This window comes from Diadema setosum, chromosome 4 (assembly GCF_964275005.1).
Source record: "Diadema setosum chromosome 4, eeDiaSeto1, whole genome shotgun sequence".
Lineage (NCBI taxonomy): Eukaryota > Metazoa > Echinodermata > Echinoidea > Diadematoida > Diadematidae > Diadema > Diadema setosum.
In genome coordinates, this window is record NC_092688.1 from 33,959,175 (window position 1) to 33,975,637 (window position 16,463).

The 16,463-nt window shown below is 39.8% G+C and overlaps 1 protein-coding gene across 1 annotated transcript in view; it reads right to left on the reverse strand.

The window, feature by feature from the left end:
* LOC140227807 (uncharacterized) overlaps positions 1 to 16,463 on the reverse strand; it is a 67,281-nt gene that overhangs the window by 7,701 nt on the left and 43,117 nt on the right. The window contains exons 4-10 of the mRNA XM_072308203.1: positions 8,215 to 8,285; positions 7,506 to 7,759; positions 6,074 to 6,271; positions 4,967 to 5,072; positions 2,810 to 2,938; positions 2,120 to 2,166; positions 371 to 517 (exon numbers count right to left, since the gene is read on the reverse strand). Coding sequence (XP_072164304.1) covers positions 371 to 517; positions 2,120 to 2,166; positions 2,810 to 2,938; positions 4,967 to 5,072; positions 6,074 to 6,271; positions 7,506 to 7,759; positions 8,215 to 8,285 — 952 coding nt within the window. The remainder of the gene's footprint in view (positions 1 to 370; positions 518 to 2,119; positions 2,167 to 2,809; positions 2,939 to 4,966; positions 5,073 to 6,073; positions 6,272 to 7,505; positions 7,760 to 8,214; positions 8,286 to 16,463) is intronic.

Genomic DNA, 16,463 nt, shown 5'->3' on the forward strand with positions numbered 1-16,463 from the left:
TTCATGGTTTGACATGTCACTACAATATTATAAACAGAAAAGACTCTGGTGTCCCCATCCACTCACTGGACACTTCAACATTCTTACCCCTATCAGTCTGATAATATCAGTCAGTCCCTGTCTTTACTTTTCAGTGTCAGCAGGGTTTGAGCTGTGTTTGACCAAAGTACATCAACAACACTCCTTGAATACTACTTTTAACTCCTGCAACATTTCAAAGCATGGTGGGACCAAATTAAAGGAATCATTCCCCCAACTAAAGAAACAGATTTTTGTTCATTAGCATGAAACATATTCTTAATCGTCTTTTTTTTCTTTCTTTCTTTTTTTTGGAATCTCTTGTTTTTTGGAGAGATGCTCGGATACTCACTTAGCCTTGGCCAGGAAGCGGTTTGTGGTATCCCAGTGTCGTAGGAGGTCTTCCACCTCCATGTCATAGAGACGGATGTTGCAATACTGGAAGCGGTCCGGGAAGAAGTTGTCACACTCTTTGGTAATGTTGAGGATGTAGCCCACCCTGTGACATTAAAAGAGGGGCAAACATTAGTAATGATGACAGTGGTGGAGGTGGTGATGATGATAATGATGGTTATGGTGATGATGGTGGTGGTGGTGGTGATGATGATAATGATGGTGTTTGATGATAATAAGTTTGAAGATAATAAGCAAAAAAGTAAGATAAAGAGCTGGAATAAGAACTGAACTAATAACATTTCATTGAAATGACTTTTCCTCTGCAGGGCCTTGCAGTTATCATTACCCAAAGACCAGGTACCAATTTTCTTATGAGGAGAGAGACACCAACAGGGTTACACATCCTGTCCAGAGAGAAGCACACAGGGAAGGGTTCAGATGTCCTGTTTAACCCATTGAGGACGGGCTGATTTTGCTACAACACGCATTTCCCATAGACACTTTCCCGAGTATACTCGAGACTAGTCCTCAAGGGGTTAAAAGTCTAACGACTCATTTGCTACACTATGGTGCTCTCTATGAAAAACAACCTACCGTACTCTCAAGAAATAGAACATGTGTAGCAAAGGCAATGAATTCCAGTAGGCACTATTTACGTTGGTCACACTGTTTTGTGGCCCACCCTCAACCAAACTATCATTTCCAACCCCGTTGCTCACATGTTGTAATAAGAATGCAAATTAAAAGAAGGTAATATGTACATGTGACCCGCTACAACAAAAGGATCCGAAAGTCGGGGGTGGTCGATTTTCTGAAAATGACAAGATATTATTCCCTTACTCTTCTGCTTTAATTTCATTTATAACATGACTCATAAAAGTACTAGGTTGCAGAGATATCGATGATTTTATGAGAGCTTGTTGAGTGGGCTGGGAAATCGGCAAAGTTTTCCTTCCGACACAATTGTGATCAAGGGGAGGTAAGATAGTTTTCACCTCTTGACAATAAAAGGTTTGCTCAAAGCAATCTCTGCAATATTCATTCAAGTTTTGCACCAGTGGTCTACGCACGACCACTCAGTAACCAGGATGCCACGTACTGACCAATAAGATCACTCCCTCGTTTCTCGGGACAGAGTCTATCTGCGGCACTAAATCCAATTCTTCAGACACGGCACTAAATCCAAATCTTCAGACACATTTCTGTTCCACTGAATGATCGACAATTTTTGCCTTTCCTTTGATAACTTAGCTTCAAAATTTCAGCAGATGATAGATGAAACATTAGACTACAAAATTATGCAAAAAACAGACATTCGATGGTTTTGACCGATTTTGATGATCTGGCTTCAAACTCGATTTTCTCCGCTTTAAAGCTGTCAGCAACTTTCGGATCCTTTTGTTGTGGCAGGTCACATGTCGTGTCACTACATAATATATGAACTAAAGTGTTTAGAATAGAGTGGATCTAAAAGCTAAATGATGCAAGAGTGATACATTACACAGTGATCGCCATTATGATATTTTGGAGGAAATAACACAGAACATGAATTAAATGCAGGAGATAAAAGAAAATAAAAATAGTAACAACTGTCAAGAAAAAAGTAAGGAAAATAAACGCATGATGCAAACCAATTCTATGACACTCAATGAAGAAACACCAACTGAAGCGTGAATACGAAAATGAGATGCACATTTTGACTCACCCGTTTGCTTCTAACTCCTCCAGATTTGAAGCATTCCACTCTGAGCCCTGGAAAATCAAAGGGAACAGTCAAACCACAGTCCGCTGCCTGTTTCTCTATTTACTCTGACTGAATGCAACTGGGCTTATAGTGATACACAAGTGGCTACTGAGCAATGTAGTGTTCACTCTTCTATTCAAATTATAATCTGTGTGACCTTTAAGAAGGAAGAAAAATTATACAATTTGATACTACAGGGAATACAATGACATTATACATACAATACTTGTAAGAGTTCATGTTCTTCCTTTATGCTTTCTCTATCTCTCTCTCTCTCTAGAAAAACAAACAAACAAACACACAACATCCATGCTGAAACATTCCCAATATTACATAGCATGCCACCTAGAGGAAATATCACATAAAATGTGAATGACGCTTTACGCTTATTGGTCTACACCACTACTGTTTAGTCTTAGTTGAGGACAAATATTGCACAATACAAACACAGACAACAGGATATGTTTGACCAAAAATTCATCAAACAGAAGAATGGAACACTGTTTGGAACCATGATTTAAAATTTGGAAACAAAAAACACTTAGATGACACATACCTGCAATAGAGGCAACAAGAGGACACAAAGGAATGTACACAAGATTTAGAATGTGACAAAAAACAAGATAAAACAAACGATGTCAAACTACTTACAAGGTAAATGTGGTCAAAGATTTGTGATGCTGAGTCCAGCTGGCCGTAAATGGTGATGATCTGTTTGTCAATGAACTTCCGGTATTCCGTTAAGTCCTTGTCAATTTCTTTTTCCAGCTGTTGTCTGAGCTATTGGCCAAAAAAAAAGGGAAAAAAAAAAAGAAAAAAAGAAAATCACATTCAAGACAAGGTATGCAAATATGTTGAAGGACTTTTTTGGGGGGATGGGGGAGGGGGGAGGAGAGGCAAAGAAAAAAGAGAAAAGCAGAAGGAATATTAAAGTTGGGCCATCCCTTTTGCATTCCTTCCCAAATAGCACAGAACATGATATATTTCACCAGAATAACAAGACTATTGTAAAGATATAACATTTCTATGATATGTGAAGGTTGTGAGCTGTTAAAATTCAAATAATGCACCAAACGTTCACCGTAACGTATTCTGTGTACTAGGCACAGCTGCATACATTACAATCCTGTAATCCTCCTGTGGTTGTAACATGATACTTATACTTCGAACAAAAGATATGCATGTTAAAGCTGTCAGAAAAGAAGAAGTCACTAGCTTCTCTTACTTTGTTATCGATGGCAAATAACAACACACCACTTACAAAAACTACATGTACAATTAAGTGCATCACACATGTCTGTAAAACTAGATTAGTAGTTTAGATTGGTAATTTTTTCGGAGCACAAAAAATTATTCAAATCTGAACGGTCACTTTAACTGAACAAATAAAGACCCTCTTGAGTTAAAAATTTACAGTTTTCCAAATAGTGCTTTCTTCAATACCTACAAAGTGTTCTCACCAATATTTCAAAAATTTGCATGCAAAAGGGATTGGCCGTCTTTAAGTCAACAAACAAAACATTGGAGCTTTTATAGGCATGAAATAAGTTACATGTAAATACCATAATTTGCTGTGCAATGTTGTGTATGGGGTGTAGAGAACAGATTATGATACAAAAGTGAAAAACATGAATTACGATTACTTGATCAAATCACCTGGACGGCAAAATTTTGCATGCAGAAGGGATTGGCTGTCTTTAAGCACAGAAGCACAAAAGATCGAGAAATGACAGTATGGCACCTGGTACATACAATGTATGTATGCCTCCAATATGTAGAGTCATTCCCCCAACAGGTCTACAGTACAGCCTGCCCATGTGAGATAACAGTTTCATGATAAGCAAATAATCACTGTCCAGTAATATGTATGTAAACACCAATTTAAATTACAATACTTTGAGCCACTTTCGAGCCAAGGAAAAGCATTAATTACAGACGGAAAGACGGACAACTCCACGAACATAACCCCTCTGGAAACACTTTGTGGAGGAAGCATAAAAATATGAATATCTCATTGCACAGTTTGGGTGTCCTCTGCACACTTGGATTGTCAGTGACTAGTTTGTACACATAATCATTCTGGATATTAAATTCCAGTTTCTGTTTTTATTCATCCATCATTATTGAAAGTGGCATTGGGAGACAATACCATGATCATTCTCACGCAAAGGTCTGAGTTTCTATCGGGAGGAAATCCCTGGACCCCACAGGGCAACATCATCGTAACGTGTAAATGATGCTTACAAAACCATTAATTAGAACCACACTGAAACCCATGCACACGTCATGAGGGCAGATGTTGGAGTTTGGTTCACCCAGTTTTGCTTTCAAATGAAACCGAATAGATTTCTTGTCCAAGACATGCACTTTATACTTCCCTCCTATTTGTCGCTGTTCAATTCAGGAAATACCAAAGTGCAGAAATGATGGCAGCAGGCATATCAAATTCGTCATTGCCTTGTTGCACATGAAGGACCTTGATATATGTGCCCTCAGTATGATTAACGATGACCATGTGTTATTTGTACCCATGCAAACGTTTATTGCTTGCTGGATATAAATGTCATTGAACTGAAGTGAACTAAATGCTACAGATTGAACTTTTCACTAGTCACGAGAAATTAAGGCTTGCTTGCAATGTTTGTTTTTCACTTGTTTTTTTGATCTGCCAGATGATATATATGGATTGAACTATTTTTTTCTTCTTTTCTGCTGTACATTAGAGTGCAATAATATACGCCTGAACCCAACCCCCCCCCCCCCACCCCACCCCTTGATGTGCTCCCAGTGACCCACACCACTACCTACCATCTTGCAAGTGATGACTTCCAGGTCGGAGTGGATCATGACTTCCTTCAGCTTCACGAAGATGAAGCGCCTGATCAGCTCATCCTCCGTCGGGCAATATCGACCGCTGCAAAATAAGTCACGAACAACAGTCATAAGTACTGTAAATTTGTAATCAGGTGCGAAAATGTTGGCAGTTGGTTCACATAATCTGCGACAAAGGTTTCTCTCTCAAAGATGTTCGCTTAAAGGAACACTAAACATTTCTATTCAATGATAACGTAATCAGTCTTGTACTCCAGTTTACAGCATTTTATTTCAAATAAAGCTATTTAGGCTATACTTTCACCATACTGTATTTGACTTGCCAGTGCTATTAGATCAACAGATAGCATATAGTCCTAGTCACCGTCACCATGAGAATTCATCAACATATCTCCTTTCATCATCTTCTTTACTATACACGTAACTATCATCATCATCATCATCATCAATTTGATCAGCAAGTTCATCTTAATCATTTACGATGTACATATACATGATATATAATATATATAAATATATATATACATTGTATGTATATATATATATATATATATATATATATATATATATATATATATATATATGTGTATATATGTGTATATATATATATATATATATATATATATATATATATATATATATATATATATATATATATACAGGGCTCTAGAGTAGTTGTGGCCCAGTGGTCTGGGGCCAACAAAAAATGATGTATTACATCAATTTTTAAAAGCTTTAAAAGCCACCAAATTTCAGAAAAGGTTATTTTTTGGTAGGTCTGATTGGGCAAATTACATTCAAAATGGATTGCTAGGTTTGCTTATTTGGCCACTACTTATCTCTTTCTGGCCACCTAGATTACAGATTAAAAGATTGTAGTGGCCAAAATGGGCCATCAGAGAAAAAAGTTAGTGTCAAGCCCTGATATAATCTGTACATATAAAGTTTGTTGCTTTTTCAGGACATCAATAAATGGTGGATTTGTGCATCCCACAGGATCAGATAGGGCCTACACTTGGCAGCTCTATGAACAGATACCCCCATCCCCCATCTTCCCCCTCCCTAATCCATAGGGCTACTCACTCTCTGTGGTAGATATAGTTAATCTCATCCCGCTGAGGCGAGACGTTGTCCGGCAGGTAGGCCCACTCCGTCAGGCAGTGGTACGGGGACCGGCTGCTGCTCTCGTAGAAGCCGATCCACGTCATGTGCAGTCCGCCCTTGAAGTAGTTGTGCTTCCGCGCCACGTCGCAGGCCTTGTTCAGGGCCTGCAGGGCTGACCTGATACATACATAATACATACATGTTAATATACCACAGAAATTGTAATTTGTAATTACATGTATAATACTGCAAATGTCCATATTTTCACGTGATTAATTTCAAATTTTAAATACATATTCACGGCTTGTAATTCATGGTGCTCCATTGTCAATCCATTTAAGATGTGCAAAGAAAATTGTGAAGATTTTTTTGTGGGTTTTAGAATTCGCACTAGCCAGAAGTAGCGCGAAATATGCAAAAATTAATGTATTGCGAAAATGTTTGCATTTACAGTACATGATGTGCGTATGTAATTGCGTATGCACTTTCCAAAATCATATACATTTGAATATCAAACATGCATATCTACATATGTTCCTCATGTCAACTAACCTGGCATATACTGAACAGGAGATGACATCATACAACTCATGTGTTCAATTCTTTGCGCGAAATACGTATTCCTCTAATTGCATGACTTCATGCAGTTGTACTTCAATCACTTCAATCACTAACGGTGGCCCGGTGGCCCAGGGCCACGAAAAACGCACGTTGGGCCACCAAAATTTCAGAGATGAAGATTTTGGTGGCGCGATCGGGCCACCAAAAAAGGTTGGATGTTTGCCTTTGGGCCATCAAAAATAAAAGTTAGTGTGGAGCCCTGTCTAAACATTAGTCAAATTATCATCCAACTTTTAATGAGGAAATACTGAAGAAAATGTCAGCACTGTCATTGCCATCATCATCACCATAATCATGACCAATCATAATCATCACCTGATCACCATCACCATCATCACCATCACAATCACCACTATCACCACCATCATCATGATCACTGCCATCATCACTATTATCACCATCACCATCAATCACCACCATCATCATCACCATCAACATCGTCACTATCTCATCATCATCATCATCATCGATCATCACCACCACCATTCATCCCCATCATCGTCATCATCATCATCACCATCAATCACCATCATCATCACCATCAACATCGTCACTATCTAATCATCATCATCATCATCATTACCACCACCATTCATCCCCATCATCATCATCATCACCATCAATCACCACCATCATCATCACCATCAACATTGTCACTATCTCATCATCATCATCATCATCATCACCACCATCATCATCATCATCATCACCATCACCACCACCATTCATCCCCATCATCATCATTACCACCATCAACAACATCACCACCACCACCATCATCACCACTTACCACATGGCCTGAATAGAGATGGGTTTGAAGATGTTGACTTGGTCACCAGTTGTCACGGTGAAGCCTCCGTCCCCGCCCATGTGGATACCGGTGTCGGCCCAGATGGGAAGGACCAGTCCAACAGTGGCCTGGTCCCCACCCAGGATGTCCACCCCAAGGATGATGGTCTCCTCTGTGTTCTGGTGGGGGTCCAAGCAGGACACCAGGACCATGTAGCGGATGGCGCGGTCCACCGAGGTCTCCAACCGCACCGCCTGGTTACAAGCAATTCAAAGTCAAGACAACTGAATTTGATAGAATTATGAAATTAGATAGAATTTGGGGAAGAACTACGCATTAAAGATGTTTCTCTCTCCTTTTTTTCTTTTGAATGTGACTCATAACAGAAAAAAAAAGAGAAGGTATGCTACAATGCATCTCCATACATGACAAATATTTTGCTGTTGTCTCAATCTTCACTGCTAATTCTGCTATTGCATATTAATTTGTTTGTATCAAATTATTGATCCAGAAATTGAAGCTAAATGCTGAAATGAGACATTTTGAAATTCTTGCATATAAAACACATTTCTGTGATGGCGCTACTCCGATCTAAGGAAATCTTTCTAGTGTTCTCCTTCAGAAACACACGTATACAGTTGTATGTCCACCTTTCCTTGTTTAAAAGTATATCATGAGATCAGTTTTTCTGGCTGTCACTGGAGCTTACCATTTTGATTGTGTCCTGTGTCCTCAGGAGCCAAAATATACTTTGTAGGTGATTCTGCAATTCTCCAACCACTACAGGGAAGAAAGAAATTTATTCCATTCAATGTAGCAAAATGAGAATACTCTTGCGCAGAACTAGAATGCAAATTGTACGCATTAGCAGGCAAAGAGTTGTATAGGGCAGAAAGTTGATTTCTACTACAATTTGTACATGTACAACCTTCCCGGGCATGCTAGTGCAACGGAGTAGTTATTGGATAAAGTTGCAGACTGCTGCCAAATGACTATATAATTTGTTAGACCTTGCATCTCAAATCCTGGTGATAATAACTTTTGGATAGTTGTCAGATTATCACTTAAATAATGTCCTGTCCAAATCCTAGTTGCCTTACTCCCCCAAATGAAGCCAAAACAGCATATCAAAGGAAAGGTGATCCTAATATTTGTCACAGCGCTATGGCTGCCATTTTTTTTTTTTTTTTTTTTTTTGGGGGGGGGGGTGATTTGCTCTATTGAATATTTGTTTTTGAGATACAGTGTAAGACGTTTTGTCGCCCCAACAACAACATATCATATCAATCACAACCTGTTACAGCCACAAAGACAACAGCATACAACAGGTTTACAACTTCCTCCTCCGTCTCTCTCTCTCTCTCTCTCTCTCTCTCACGTACAGTTATCAATTTGTTATACCAAATCACATGCAGCACAACAAAATCAAAATTAGATTCATGCAGAAAAGAGACTGTCTGTAATATGGTTCATATCACTGCCAATTAATTTCTGCTATCAAAGCAGTTCTACACCTCCTTCCTTCAGTCAATTGTCTGTGTCTGTCTGGCTATCTGTCTGTCTGTTATATGTATTGTATGTCTCTTTTCCTCTCTCTCTCTCCTGATCTCTCCCAATTTTCTTACACCTCTTTAACATCAAAGGTGGGGGGGGGGGGGAGGGCAGGTACAGCAGCTTGTGTTTATAAAATGTCTGGAGAACACCTCTCATCAGAAAATCTATTAGAATGTATGACAAAGAGCTACCACGACGACGGCCCATGCCCACCATACATAACCTCTGGTGAAATTTTCACTGCAGATCTGGGAGGATATGTAAGTCTGGGGTGAGTCTGAGGTCATATACAATAGGAAGGGGGTGGCGGGGTGGGGTAGGGGTGGGGTAGGGGAAGGGGATCGATCTTGCACCCTTCATTCACACCATAGGCCTACTGTATCCACACCCCTGCACAATGACGATGCTCCATGTGACAAATCAGAAACATCAACGCTCTGTCTCCCCCTCCCCCTCCCCCCCCCCCCAAAAAAAAAAAAAAAATTACCAGGGTAGGCATTAACTAAAAACCACAGAACAGACTGTTAAACATTCATCCTTCACAACATCCACACTGTTAACATTATATTGCCAGTAACCATCACAGAGGTGTGCTAATTTGAGACAGGTATGTCAAAGAAAAAAAAAGTTAACAAATTTTCCACTCTTCTCACTTCCAACTTTCCCACACTTTTCCAGACGCTGCACTTAAATCATACATAAAAGCTGATGTTGCTATAGCAACAGGACATGTAAAACATCCACAGCCAAGTGTACCAGCTGCTAAAATGCAGTGCCCAAATGCTTTACCCCATACCTTGGATCACCAAATTGAAGAATGTATTAAAAACTCAGCTTGTTTTCTCATCTGTGGAACATCCATGGTGGCCCAGCAGTTCGTCCTCTTTAACGAGGGCATCTCCTCTCTCAACCTCTCCCTCTCTCACCATCTACCCTTTCCTCTCTGTCTCCATCTCCTTTTCCTTTCCCTTTTAATATATCTCTCAATCTCTTTCTCTTTTTCTCTCAAATTTTCACATTTTCTGCTATGGCAGTTCTTGCTCATATTTCCTGTGCCCTTGCTATACTGGCCCTGCTGTCTGCTCCTCCACATTTTTTTTTACATTTATTTATTTATTTTTTTTTTAGTGGTGGTATGTGTTTTGAAAGTTTTTTTTTAACCCTTCCATTAAGCCAGGCCTGAGAGAATTGTAGGCCTGTAGAAAAACAGTTTTAAAAAGTCCTAATTCATGGAAAAAATAGACTCGTTAGATATATGCCATATATGTTGTATACAGTATGAGATACAAATGATGACTGTCATATACGAGATGTCATAATCATGTGACAGTGATGGCTCTCTCACTGTCCTCTGCGTCATATATTACTCACTGCTGCTGAACTTGCCAAAACTTCCTCCAGAAATTTCCAGATTTCATTCACACACTCCTTGCTCTGCTGTGTTCGGTCTCCAGGATATTATTCAACGTGCCTGTCTCAGTCCATCATTGTACAACCATGCAATTGATCACACAGCATTGATGGTAGATTATGAGCCTCTGATGGCACAACTTATCATGTTTCTGAGGGTTCTAGGACAATTTTTCCTTGGACAATTACCCTAGACCCTTCTCCTGACCCTAATCCTGAACCTAATCCTAACCCTCACCCAAATTTTAACCCTAAACCTAATTAACCCCAACCTAATCTTACTCTAACCCAATCACAAACCAGTGTTTAGCTGGGGGGAAATTGTCCTCAGGGGGTTTACTGTCCTGATATGATTTCTGCGACTAAGGAACACACCAGACATCTTCTCCTACACAAAAGCGTATCAGACATCTTCAAGAGAAAGATGGAGACAAAGACATGTGAAACATCGTTTAAAATTTCTCTGTACGGCCATGCTGTTCAGGGATGAAAAGTTCCTCTAAGCAATGAAATTATCCACGTGTAACTGACAGGATGTTTGTCCCAACAGGACAGACTCATCTGAAGGAGCAGAATTGAGTCACTGCCCTGACCGCTCTTTCCATGGAAGACATCAAGTCCAAGCCAATACCCAGTATGTCACATCCCTCCTCCTCATCTCCAACCCCCCCCCCCAATCCCTATTTGTTTTTGTTGTTGTCTTCTTTATGCTTAGGCTTACCCCTTACATGGGGTGACTCGGAAATTGATACAAGACCCACAATAGATACAAAACAGAACACATACACAGACAGATGAACACACTTACACATGCACAGACACACACAATAGATGGGGATGACATAACCCAGCCGTAGAGGTCAAATTGAAATAAGAGCTATGCTTGACCGATACAAGAGGAACTACATGTATGCTTCTCATATTACAACAATGGATGCATGCCATTACATTTACATCAACCTATCTACTTATCTATCTAATGATCTGTTGATCTATTCATATATCCTGTCCATCCCTCCATCCATTTGCAGCATATTTCTATTATCCCTCCATCCATCTATCCAGCCGCCCATTCATCTGTCCATCTGCCCTTCTGTCTATCTGTTTGTCCAGGTACGTCACAGTCACAATGTTACGTCCAGCTAACTTCCCAGACATAGTGAAGATTTTAACAAAACGTCATGTTCATTTCTTTTTATTATGCTCCGGAATATACACTGTAATTCCGTAAATGATGTCATACATGCCAACATTTTCAACACATAAAGGCAATGAATAATACTGCATCCACTTTTTAGGAATAATAAATGATTGAATGTACATGCTACGTGGCATATAAGCCTTTGACTCAATCCATTCAGCTCAACTTTGATTGTTCTTTGCCAACTGATTGATAAACAGAGAGTGGTGCGGTCACTGTCGAACTGAAAGTACAGTCCCAAATTTGACACAACACCATATTGCATGTTGGAACAGAGACGTCTGCTTGCCAGCTGGCGAATCCCCTTAATCCCCTGCAACAATTACAGGCAATCTCACGGTTTCTAAAGGGGTAGTCCCTCTTTACACACTTGCCCCTCTTCATACACACGTTAAAAGTGTCACGCCTATAGTTTAAAGATCACACCTGTCTTTTGTGAGTGGTCCTTAAAATCTGCTCCAAATCTGGGAAGGTGACACAATTTTTATGGAATTTGAATATAATGCCTGTGTCACAGCTTTGCACCAAAAGTAATATTTTTGACTTAGCTTGAAGTATAAAGAGAATCCTTCAACTTTGTCACACTTTCATTTGATTCAGATTTTATTTTTCTAATATTTCTTTTACTGCTTAGCAAGTTAAAGAAATTCTCTTTTTTGATCCATCCCACTTTTTGTGAAATCTGAGTGAAGTTGCATAAATTTGTCATCTATTTTATAGTCTACAGAAAATCCAGCACAAACCATCGTAGAAATTGGAAATATGGGCAAATATGATGCAACTTGAATTTCATCTTTCAACTGTTTCATTTACTTTATAAATACAACTTTCACAAATTCTTTTTTTTTTTTCATGGTTCACCCTCTTTAAACAACCGGCATCAGAAATCAGTTGCAGCAATATGTCTCCATTATGAGTCAGCTTATAGTAAATGTAGATCAAGACCTCCTTCAAGCCCAAATGTCAGAGCCTTAATATAGTTTGACAATTTCACTCCATGAGTTGCCAATTACAGACACTAGATGAGCTGATGTGTGCTTTAGTTCTGGCAAACGGTGACTTTACAAAATCCTAACTGCATCTTTAAATGTGAGAACTGTTCACAGCAAGAGACGGTAGGGCGGGGGGAAGGAATTATCACATGTTAAAACTGACATCCTTTGTCCCCTGGGGCATCCAAAACAGAGGTGAACTGCAGCTAAACACCTGGCTCTACACCTTCTGAAAATTCGTGTCTCAAACCTCGCAAATCTATAAACGCTCTACTCGAAAAGAGCCAGTGTTTGACATGGTAAGCACTGATATACACAACCAATCCTTTAAACAGGTACAATTTGTAATTTACACATTAAGTAAAATTTTTAAAATCTTACAATTTTCGTCTCTCTTGTTTTGAGAGAGAACATTATTGCAAGGTGATGCACAATGTGGATATCAACAGTATATTGAATAAAGTCGAGACTCTGCAACATCCTCAAGATTCAGGAAGTTGATTCTTTCAGGCATGATTTTTTTTTTTTTTTTTTTTTTTTTTGGGGGGGGGGGATATTTCTAGTCTTTCAACATAACAAGAACGTAACACTTCCAAAGGGAGGGTGTTGAAGTGAAAGACAATCTGGATAGGTACATCACATTTCCCACAGTGCACCATACGCAAGATAAGCCATTATCATTCAAACCCTCCGAACACGTGTCCCAACTTTGCAGTCAACTCAGATCAGACACGCTTTACCACGAGACATATTGTGTTAGTCATTAAGAGCTTTTCGAAACTGTGTCTCTGCAATATCCCCACTCTCCACAAACTCCCTAAAACAGGTGCATTTTGGTGACGAGGTGACTACGCATTCCACAACTTTTTTCTGCCCTTTTATGCACAATCTCATTTGCATGATAATGAGGTTATCAGTTTCTATCATACTACTTGCGCACAACTCTTTAGACCCCATTCACATTATACAGAAGTCATTGGCTTCTGCATACTGAAAATCAATTTTATGTGCCACCATTCACACATACCAAAAGAAATCACTCGCCTGCAAATCCGGCGCATTGAGTCTGTAGACTGCGCATGCCTACACCAATGACTAGAGCGTGACCCCCGGGCATCCGATTGTGCGAACCTAGTGTTGCTAGATGCTTTGCGGGATTAGAGATCTAAATTCATGTTTTTCGCATGCTGTTCACACATGCTGTGTTGGGCAAATTATTGCAACAGTGTTGTTGTTGTTGTTGTTGTTGTTGTTGTTGTTGTTGTTGTTGTTGTTGTTGTTGTTGTTGTTGTGCTTTAATCAAAGTGGACCGATTATTGCATCATGATGCGTATCGCAAGAGTTAACAATTTGTGTATGCTCACATACAAGAATTAAAAGTTTTGAGGCAAATATCAAGTTTCAAAAACCATCAACTTTGGGTGCATGTGAAAAGGACTAATTACTATCATAAAAAGATTCTGAAGTAGAAGAGAGAGAGAGAGAGATGGAGAGAGAAAGAGAGGGAGATCATCTCTGTCTCCTTTAAGTCTAAATATGGTAAAATCGCTTGCAGCCAGAATCTCTACATCAATTAAAAAATTGGAAAAAAAAATCTGATTGACTGGTGGAACCACCTGTTGATAAACTCATGGTACGGGCTTAATACCGCAGCGCCAGCCCTGACTCAACGCTGGCTGGCTCCCCTCTGGTTCGAAATCATACCACACGCCCCTCTGCTTCGGGATCGTACCATACGCCCCCACACAGTCCGTCCAAAAGTCTCATGGAAGTGACAGGCAGAAAAATCAAATTTCTGCTTAGTTCTATCCCATAACATATGAATATCAAATATGACAACAAGGTTTAATAGTTTTCTGCCATTAGTTTAGCAATGGTATCAAAATATCATAGGGTCTCCTCTCAGCCTCTGGTATTAGCACATCTTTTTCGTACTAAAACCTGAGGGCCTGGCCATGCATGTAATTCTAGTCATCTTTGTAGAAGAATAATTTGTAAAAATGTACACACACTTTACATACAAACATTAATCTCTGGAGCTGACATTTACATCCCTATTGTCTCTCTACGGCAAAAATGAAGTAAAACTGCATCATAACCCTCTAGAGAACACACTGGTTTCCCATACACACTCTCATTTCAAGCCAATGTACATGCATGTAGGTGTGTGACCACTCCACCACATACGTTGTATGAACGATATGTGACAATATATTCTTGTGTGTACTTTTTTTGGTTAATTGGAGCGATTGCAAAACCGAAACTTTGCACAAGCCTCCGATTTGTTTGCTCTATTTTCTCCGTCTCATTAGGCTCCCATTATATATCTGCTGCACCGTTCGCAGACATTACTACCACTGTCCGTTCTTGCGGCATCAGCTGTCCAATCTCTCCCTCTCTCTCTCTCTCTATCTACATCTATATCCTCTCTCCATTTTGTCTCTACTACTGTCGGGTCATTCACACACACTAAAATGCACGAGTTGAATTTTGATTCAAATTACACTTTTTTGCACTCTGGTTCACGCTTTAAATACACAGGCAAGAAAAAATAAGTTGTGATCTAAATCACACCGGTATATACACGAAGAAAAATCGAGACTCAAATTGCACCGGTTCAAGTGAGGTCAATCTGTTCATGGGTGAGTCTGTGGTATTTGCAGGGAACAAATGTACATGTGTACAAACTGCGTTAACAGTACAAAATACTCTGGTATTGGAATGTAAGTGTGAATGGTCCCAATGATCACTGAGATGGGTCTAGGGCAATTACCCCCTATGCAATTACCCACGGACCCTTCCCCTGGCCCTAATCCACACTAATCCTGGACCAAATCGTAACCCAAACTCCTAACCCTAAACCTAACTCTAACCCTAATCTTAACTCTTGCCTTACCACTAACCAGTATTTAGTGGGGGGGGGGGGGGTAATTGCCCTCTGGGGGTAATTGCCCGGATACGACTGAGACTATTGCCACTGGAATATACACAACTTTCTGAGGGCAAAATAGCTTGGACACCATCAGCGTAAACATGACACGATCGGTCAAAATTTGGCAATTTTGCAAAAAGTTGGCTCATCACAGATTCGTTCATTCCACCTCAAGCAATTTTTGCTCCAGACCTTGAATAATATCAAACTTTGTCCAGGTAATTCATACCGTATGTCCATGTAGAAAAGTGATGAAATTTCATCACAGCCACCATGCTTCAAAGCTGGCCTAAAGAACACCTGCTCGCATTTTGCAAATTGATATTTTTTTTTTTTTTTTTATCGCTCATCATACATGCGGCTTCTTCCAATCAAGTCATAGCAAAATACAATGTATCTGAACACGATATTCCAACCTAAAAAAAAAAAAATACGGCTGTACTACACACACAAGCACACAGACATACAGACAGACAGAAAAACAAACCAAATGCTAGACATGCACACTCATACAGCATTACACACGTGCACACTGCTGCAAGCTGCATCTCACTCCTGCAGTCCCAAGACCATCTCCAGATATCTTTCCTCAATCTCTACCTCACCCCCCCCCCTTCTTCGTCCCACATCCCGCATCCCAGTGCCAATTCCCCATGATTTATTCACCGGGCCATTATCCCACACAGCCAGTCCACCCTTTGGCTGTCATCGCAAATTTCATGTTTAACCATGACAGCCAGCTCTTCACTTAATCCCCGCAAGAAAAAAAAAATAAAATAGAGAGATTGCTCCCGCTACAACGACTCTATTTACGTGCCGTCACTCAAGTTATGACGTCAAGAATTGCGACATGAACCTGCTTGTATTGA